Source organism: Phragmites australis, chromosome 7 (genome assembly GCF_958298935.1).
Source record: "Phragmites australis chromosome 7, lpPhrAust1.1, whole genome shotgun sequence".
In the NCBI taxonomy this organism is placed as follows: domain Eukaryota; kingdom Viridiplantae; phylum Streptophyta; class Magnoliopsida; order Poales; family Poaceae; genus Phragmites; species Phragmites australis.
The window spans coordinates 32,541,319-32,550,583 of NC_084927.1; the positions used below are offsets into that span (position 1 = coordinate 32,541,319).

At 49.9% G+C, this 9,265-nt stretch overlaps 1 protein-coding gene across 1 annotated transcript; it reads left to right on the top strand.

Annotated features, from left to right (window-relative positions):
• The first annotated feature begins 1,516 nt into the window (after window positions 1-1,516).
• On the top strand, window positions 1,517-3,531 carry LOC133924824 (beta-carotene hydroxylase 2, chloroplastic-like). Its single transcript, XM_062370547.1, has 6 exons — window positions 1,517-2,111; window positions 2,248-2,307; window positions 2,391-2,597; window positions 2,700-2,825; window positions 2,985-3,041; window positions 3,177-3,531. Exons 1-6 carry the CDS (start codon window positions 1,710-1,712, stop codon window positions 3,243-3,245), a joined length of 921 nt encoding a protein of 306 aa, XP_062226531.1. The 5' UTR covers window positions 1,517-1,709; the 3' UTR covers window positions 3,246-3,531.
• The last annotated feature ends 5,734 nt before the right edge of the window (window positions 3,532-9,265 follow it).

Genomic DNA, 9,265 nt, shown 5'->3' on the forward strand with positions numbered 1-9,265 from the left:
TCAACGGTATAGTTTGAGAGATTAAAATAGACTTTTCACTAATTTCTATTTAGCTACGAGTCTCAGGTCTAAGAGTGTGAAAGGGCTAAACACTATATAGAAAATAATTGCAAGTTTTGGCAACTTCTTTTTATGTATTTGTGACATGTCTAATAGCCCTCATAATTAATGAATTCGTACCATCTATCTAACGTAAAAGTAGATTTACCTGCACTGTCTTTTGCCACAAAGAAGGTATGTTTCCAATATTCAAGAATAAAATTTGCATTTCTATTAGCAAACTGTAAAAAAATGTATTTCTAAAAACAGAGTACTGTCTGCTTTTTTCGAACCTAAATTTTTTTGAATATACAGCCAATCACTGTTTATGTGGTTTATAACTAAAGAAATATACATACGCACGGGTTGATGGACTAAGAAGGCAATAACCAAAGGACATTGCGAATTGGGATACCTTCTCAGCCTCGAGGTAGCGCCTACCCTGCATGTTTTTACATTAGAAAATAAAAAGGGTATTCTGTGCCAATCTTGGGCTAGTGTCTCGGGCCCCGATTGGGCCGGGCCAGGCCGGAGGGTATCCTTTCCTTTGTTTTCCTGTGCACTTTTCTGACCCCATCTCGTGGGCCGTGGCGGCAGAGACCTCGCCATGCATGCTGGGGTCCAAAGTGCCCGCCACCCGCCGCCAACGGCACGAGGCAGCGAAGGGCGGGGGACTGGGGGAGGCGAGATTGTGTCGTCGCCCTCGGCCACAGAACAGCCACAGGTGCTGCCACTGTATACGGTATAAACCGGCCGGGATCCTGCAGGCCTGGTCTTGCGTTGGAATGTTATCTAATATATATATATTAAAAGGCTAAGAATTAAAATAATTTTAGAGAAAGTTACTATATATATGTATTATGCATTTATATATGTGCTCATAGTTTTTTCGAAATTCTAGAAAAATAGCAAAAGAAATAATAGTTATATTGATAAATCGGTTGAAATAATCTAAAATACATAGAAAAAAATCTAAAACTCAAAAAATACGAAATAAATTTAGTTAGGTTTGTATTACTGTCGTCTACATATTAAAATTATGTGCATGTATGAAAGTACCACTGTTTTCTCTATAATTAAATAAATATGTTCAATATTGATAAATTCATAAATAAATATTGAGATGTCATAAGTAAATTAATTTTTTTAGTTTTTTTTATCATGCTCTGTAAAAAAAAAATAGGTGTGACGTAGCCACACCAATCCACTAGTTATTCTGCACTGGAAAATTTAATCATGCCCTATATGGGCGCAGCTGCTAATCTAGGTAGTGTTTGCTTAACTGGATTGCGCATGTTTGCTTCAAATCAACTCTTGCGTTGACTAACTGGACTGCTGCGTCACAGAATAGACAAGAAGTTTCATGCTTAAGCAACTCCATTCCGGCCGTTGGATCGAGATCTGCCGGCAAGCAGCAGACCTCGGGGTCTCCGTGACATGGGCCCTTATGAACCAGTGAGAGTCACGGTTCAATTCCTCCACTTCTTCCTCCTGCACACGCGTTGCAAAGCGAGCCTCTCGGCGACTCCCGAGGTCTAAGTAGCATGCATATCCTCTCCTTCCCCCTCCCCCCTGTCACACTCTATTCCCGCTCGGTCCCTGTCCATCTATAGCATCCCCAGAAAGTGCACTGACGGGAAGCGCTCGTCACAAAGAACGCCACCCGAGCCATGGCCGCCGGTCTCTCCGGCGCCGCTATGACCAGCTTCGTTGCCAAGAACCCGCTGCTCGCAGCCGCGGCGCGCCGCAGGGTGCCTCCCCTCGCCGGGCGCGCCCTGACGTTCTCGCCGTTCACCAGCAGGACCCCGCTCCGCCGCGGGCTCGAGACAGTCACGTGCTTCGTGCCGCAGGACACGGAGCACCCGACGGCTCCGTCGTCGGCCCCGGTGTCGGTGCCTTCGGCGGCGCTGGAGGAGGAGGCGAGGGCCGTCGCGGCGCGGCGCATCGCGGAGAGGAAGGCGCGGAAGCAGTCCGAGAGGAGGACGTACCTGGTGGCCGCCGTGATGTCCAGCCTTGGGGTCACGTCCATGGCCGTCGCCGCCGTGTACTACCGCTTCAGCTGGCAAATGGAGGTACTGTAACGTCAACTTTTACCTTGCCTTTTTCCTGTTTTTTTCGTTGCTACTATTGCTAGTAAGTGGCGAAGACGTGGCCGCAAGTGTGCCAGTGGCTGAACAATGCTGGAATTCACGCGTACGTGCACTGCAGGGCGGCGAGGTGCCGGTGACCGAGATGTTCGGCACGTTTGCGCTCTCCGTCGGCGCGGCGGTATGCGGCACCCTCTCTCCCAAAACTCCTTTGCTGTTGACGTGAAAATCAGCTAATTTTGCGTTGCGCGCGGGGGTGTGCAGGTCGGGATGGAGTTCTGGGCGCGGTGGGCGCACCGGGCGCTTTGGCACGCCTCCCTGTGGCACATGCACGAGTCGCACCACCGGCCGCGCGAGGGCCCCTTCGAGCTCAACGACGTGTTCGCCATCATCAACGCCGTGCCGGCCATCTGCCTCCTCGCCTACGGCTTCTTCCACCGCGGCCTCGTCCCCGGCCTCTGCTTCGGTGCGGTAAGCCACGGACTAGTCGAACCCAGCTGTCGGCTGTAGCCACGGTGGCGTCAGCCATGAGTCCAACTGTGATATCACCCGCCACATGTCTGCCTCCCACAGGGCCTCGGGATTACGCTGTTCGGCATGGCCTACATGTTCGTCCACGACGGCCTGGTCCACCGCCGCTTCCCAGTTGGTCCCATCGTCGACGTGCCCTACTTCCGGCGAGTGGCTGCCGCTCACAAGGTACGACGGCGACGAGACTAGCTAGCGACCTCCCGCTGACCATTTACTACCTCGTAACTTCAGTGCCGTCTAGTTGCTACTAGCCAGTACCGACTTGAACTGAGATTTTTACTGTCTTCTCGTGTGTGTGGCTGGGCTCCTCGGCGATGTCGCGAGCAGATACACCACATGGACAAGTATGAGGGCGTGCCATATGGGCTGTTCCTGGGACCAAAGGTGAGTGAGTGGTGCCTATCGATTTGTCCTGTCCTTGCCTGTGATTTCCTGTGACCGCAGCACATGACAAAGCACTCTGCTCCTCTCTCGCGCTGACGTCTCAGCACGCTTGTGGTTGTGATTCGATTCCTGCAGGAGCTGGAGGAGGTTGGTGGCCTGGAGGAGCTGGAGAAGGAGCTCGCGCGAATCAGCCGGAGTATTTGATTTCGACGGCGGCATGGAGCCAGCGCAGCCCCGCTAGTTCCAAGATTTTTGTTTTTGGTCGCTTTGTTGATTCGATTGTCGTTCAGTGCCATGAATATTTTTTTTTTTTGGCCTTTGTCACCTCCACATCATTGTGGAGACGTCGCGCGTTCTGGTCCACCGGTCTTGTTCTTATGGCTACGATGGTGTGTATAGCATGTAGAGAATGTTATGAACCAACTTCAATGAAACTAAATCCAGTGGTTGGAAACAGTGCTGAAAATTCAGAAGTTCCCTGCTTTTTCAATCAGAAGTTCTCCGTGTATGAATGATTGTTCCTCCATGTATAGTACTAATACCATTTTTGTATTGTAGATTTGCAAGCACAGAAACTTAAAGCAGCAGCATACTATGAATACATTAATAAAATACTCTCTCCCTTCAAAAATATAAGGTATATTTTGTTTTTAAAAAATCAAACTTTATATATTTTGATCAAGAATTAGTTAAATTATAAGTACATTTAGCGTATAAAAATTATATAACTAGATTCATATTTAAAGGCACTTTCACACTATATTAGTTTGTAGATATAAACTATATATTTTATAAGAAAACATAGTTAAAATCTAACTTTGAAAATTTTTTCAAAACAAAATATGTCTTGTATTCTTGAATTGAGGGAATAGGCGGTTTCACTTCTATCCTGATACATGGAGAACAGAACCAAACCGTTGCCCATTTACCCGTTAGCATTTCCAACCAACTACTTAAATCTCATTTTCTATATCTCCATATAGAAAGTCTCTTTAAAATTTTCCTTCTCTATTTCTCTACGTGCTCCAACTAACTTCCTATATCTCGCTCCTTAAATTCCATTCACCTATATTTTATTAATAACATATAATAATAAAAATATTAATATCCTCTTCACGTTGAGGTTGATGATCTCCTGCACGCACCGCTAGGCACGCTCACCCTCGTCACCTGAGGAGTCGGTGTCCGTGGCATGAATGTTGACGAAGAACACTGTCGGTGACACAGGAACCAGGGATCCCTGAGTCCCGATGCCAGATCAGCAGATTGCCACGTGGCGCCCTCCTGCGGGGGATATCCCCCCGAGGTACGAGAAGACCAAGTCCCGAGAGAGGGTGCTCAGGGCCATGAACAGTGGTCCCTGAGTATCCGAGTTCCCTGATGACCCGAGAAGACCAAGTGCCGGGAAGAGAGTGCTCGGGGCTGCGAGCAGTGGCCCCCGAGCACTCAAGTCCCCTGACGACAAGGAAAACTAAGTACCGGGAAGAGGGTGCTTGGGGCTGCGAACAGTGGCCCCCGAGCACCCGAGTCCCTCGAGGATCCAAGGGAAGTCAGTTCCGGGAGAGAGTGTTCGGAACTGCGAACAGTGACCCCCGAGCACTCGGTTTCCTGAGGACCCAAACATCTAGTTCCGGGAGAGAGTGCTCGGGACTGCTATTGGTGAATCAAGAACTAGGGGTCCCCGAATCCCGAGGCCAGGCCAGCAATCCGCCATGTAGCGTCCTCCCGCGGGGATCATCTCCACGAGATAAAAAAGATTAAGTCCCGGGAGAGGGCGCTTGGGGCCACCGTCAGTGGTCCCCGAGTACCCAGGTTCCCCGATGATCTGCGAGGACTAAGTGACCGTGAAGAGAGTGCTCGGGGAGGTGAACAGTGACCCCCGAGCACCCAAGTCCCCCGACGACCAGGAGAACCGAGTACCGGGAGGGGTATGCTCGGGGCTGTGAGCGGTAGCCCCCCGGGCACTCGAGTACTCCGAGGACCCAAGGAAGGCAGTTCCGGGAGAGAGTGCTCGGGGCTACGGGCAGCGGCCTCCGAGCACTCGGTTCCCCGAGGATCCGTACAGTCAAGCCCGGGAGAAAGTGCTCGGGCCATGAACAGTAGCCCCCGAGCATTCGGTTCCCCGAGGACCAAGAGAGGGCATTTTCGGGAGAGAGTGCCCGGGAGGTAAACACTGACCCCCGAGCACTCGGTTCCCCGACGACCCAGGAAGCCCCCCGTCAGTGGCCCCCACAGAGGTCCAGCGATGAGGTGTCAGGCAGTGAAAGGCCCGATGCTGCATTTAAGAGCGCGCGTGGCCTGTCACCTCCAATTGCTCCCGCCACGCTCGGTGTCAGTCCCTGCCATACTCTGGCAGAAGGACGTGGGGACATTTAATGCACGGGTCCCACCCGTGCTATCCGGCGCGCCTCGGGATAGCATCGCGAGGCCCGAGGCATTCTGTCTGCCGCGCTGCTGTGGCAGGCGAACAAGATCAGGCGGGCACGCCGGGCCGCTCTGCGACTGCCCGGTGGGCCCTCTCTACGGCACCCATTGCCAGCGCCACCATGACGACTGAAGACCGGGCACGGGGCGCATTTTCAACCCCCGTCACTTCGCGCAGAGGCCATGATGACTCATTTTCCATTTATGGGGCATCGGAACTCGTGCCCTCCCTTTCGGAGCACGCTACCGCCGGCGGGTATTTAAAGCAGCTGGTAGGCACGGACAAAAAAAGGGGCTGAAGATACACAACAGAACCAACAGAGGGTGCACGAACTCTCAGACTCTTGCTCAGAGATCGAAGAATAACTTCGTACAGGCATAGAAGCTGTGACCACCGAAGAATAAGGAGTCCGAGGCTCTAGGATAGACAAACATTCTTGTAACCAGCACATTCCTGAAAGATATTTTCATGGAATTTATAGCATCCACACAGGAGTAGGGTGTTACGCGCAGCGCGGCCTGAACCTGTCTAAAAATCCCCCCAGCGCATTTACTCTTTTTTGCATTAGATCATTCCATCACACCTGCCATCGCATTTACATCCATTTATTTCTCCAGCAAACATATTCAGAATCATCCCTCCGGCCGAATATCTAAAAAGGGGTCCCTCAGGATCCCTGCGATAGGAGCTAACCCTCTGACAACTGCGAACAGTGGCCCCCGAGCACTCGGTTCCCCAAGGACCAAGAAAGGGTATATCCGGAAGAGAGAGCTCGGGACGGCGAACAGTGGCCCCCGAGCACTCAGTTCCCCGAGGGCCTGAGAAGTCCTTCGCCGGTGGCCCCCGCAGAGGCCCAATGGTGAAGTGTCAACTGGTAAGAGGCCCGATGCTGCATTTAAGAGGGCGCGCGGCCTGTCACCTCTAACTGCTCCCCCAATGCTTTCTGTCAGTCCCTGCCATGACCTGGCAGGGAGGCGTGGGGACATTTAATGCAAGGATCCCATTGCGGGACATCCGGCGCGCCTCGGGATAACATCGTGAAGCCCAAAGCACCCCGCCTGTCGCCCTGCTGTGTCAGGCTTGCTCTGACCGGGCGGGCACGCCGGGCTGCTCAGTGGCTACCCGGTGGGCCCTCCCCGCGGCGCCCGTTGAAGAACGGCATGATGACGGACAAGACTGGACGGGGCGCGTTTTCAACTCTACCCGTCACCTTGCGCAGCAGCCCATGATGGTTGCTTTCCATTTATGACGCCTTGAAACTCGCGCCATCCCTTTCTGGGCACGCTACCGCCCCGGTGGGTATTTAAGCCGGGCGGGCACCCCAGAGAAGTGAGGTTCAGGACAACCAGAGTCAAGGCCGGGCGGAGTGAAGAGAAGCACAGAAGATTAGATCACCGAAGAACAAGAAGCACGAAGCTCTAGACTAGGAAAATATTCTTGTAACCCAGCAGAACCTCTGAGAGACATTCTTAGAGCATTTATAGCATACACACAAGAGTAGGGTGTTACGCTCAGTGCGGTCCGAATCTGTCTAAAAACCTCCTGAGCATTTACTACTTCTTGAACCCAATCCTTCCATTCCACCTGTATCGCATTTACACCCATTTATTTCACCCGTAAAACGGATTCAGAATCATCCCCCCGGCCGAATCTCAAAGGGGGTCCCTCCGGATCCCTACTTGAGGAGTTCACCCTCCGACAAACACGCTAATGTGCTTGGGGCGAGGCACAGGCAGCCTCACGCGGTGGCTCTGCCAATGGAGAGGGAGTTAGCTGACGACATCATCGGTGGCCACAAATCTCATCCACCAAGAACCCCCAAAAAAATCCCCAAAAACCTCACTCATCGAGTAAAGCAGAGCCAATATCCCACCAAAAAATTAGAACTTGGAAGCCCATGACTCGGCGAGGAGACAAAGAAACCCAGAAGATTTTGGTTTTTTTCTAGGGGTTTATCGTCGCAGATATGCTACCCAGACAATGGCGCGGATGGGGGGTGATTTTGGATGGGGCCTGATCTGGCCGATGGGGCAGCTGTAGCAAACATGACACTATTAGAGTATGTATGCGATTTTGATGATTAATAATAATATAATCAATTAGACTAACATGCTTATCAAGTATATATCTTAGTAAGTCTCATAGATGTAAGATATGAAGAAACCATCAATACTAGGACAAAGTTTGAATAGAATTGGACAAGTCTCAGGAAAATTGCATACACCGGATGATCCTGGGTAGAAAAAGGTGTACACACCGAGGCATTTTCCAAAAGCATGGAAAATTGAGTTGAAATCATATTGTACACACTAGAAGGTCTGGTGATCTAGAGTAATGTACATCGGAGCATTTAACAGAAACCGTGCAATTTCTAGAGAATGGAGTTGACTATACTGGATAGTCTGGTGATGAAGGAATAAAAACACCAAAGTATTTTCTAAAAGATAGTCTGGCTTAGTAGAGATGAAGCTATACACACCAGAAGGTCCGGTGATAAGAAGATCTGTACACTGGATAGTTGAACAATGAAGAAATTGGCTCGGTCAGGCTCAAGTCTACACACCGGATAGTCTGATGAGAAAGTGAAGGTTACACTGGAACATCCGGTGTTCAGAAGAGATTTTAGTGGAGTTCCAACGGCTATATTCCACTAGTGTACGTACCGGATGCTCCAATGTTGGTATAACTATTGTCACCGGATCATCCGGTGTTCACAGTAAAGTTGAGCTATTGGAGTAATGGCTAGTTGGCGGGTTTGAGACTATAGATACCCCTCCACTTAGCTATTTGAAGGTGTTAGAGTTTAGTGAAGCCCATATACACTTGAGAAGATATCCAAGCTATCTAATTGCTAAAAGTGATGATCCAAGATAATTAAGCATAATATTAGAGAGTGATTAGTACTTATAGACCTAGAGAGAAGTGTTGCTAGGTGCTGCAACCTAGAGAGTGGATCAAGGAGTGATCAAACTTTGTATCGAGAGGTACGTCGGTGCCTTAGAGTCTTGGTGACTCACCGGCACCTTAAGCCTTGGTGGCTCAAGTTTGTTGATCCTTCAATTTGGTGTGAAGGGACAACAAGAAGCGTGTATGGGGGACGTGGAGGCTCTTACCTTGGTAGCTAAAACTCTGAAGTGAGGACGATGTGCAAATGACTGGAAGAGAGGTTATTGGTGAGACATCGCCTTGGTAGCTTAGTTGGTCATCGTGCTTAAGATCTTATCTTGGTGGCTTGGTAGTTCAAGAGCCGTGATCGGAAAAGTCTTGACGATCGAGAGTATATCTTTTGTGGAGCTCCAATATGGACTAAGGGTGACTTATGTGCCACCTATGACAAGAGATAAAATTTCTTTGTGTCAAATTTGCTCTCTAGCATATTTACGTTTCTGTATTTACATACTTGTAATTTACCTTTTAGAGTAGTTTGTAAATCTTTTTAAATGGTAGAGTAGACACAGTAGATAAATGTAGAGCACGTTTAGATATAAACTGATATAGATTTATCTTATAAAATTTTTAAAACCATTAGTTTTTAAGTGTCCTAATTTACTTTCCTCTTAGTACGTCACCGTTCCTCGTAGCAACAGCGCCGCACGGCGAGATGGGTGGTGTGCACAACACTTCCACGTGAGTGGTTGCGATGGAGGCGGGATGCCGAGCTCCTTGTGGCTCGACAAAAATGGCTAGGGATGGGAATAGATGGTGAGCGGGGCGGAGACAGTAGAGGGGATAGGGTGCCGAGCTTGTTTTTTTAGCACAATCCTTAATGCTGAGTCGGCTGGAGATGCTGTAGGAAAGA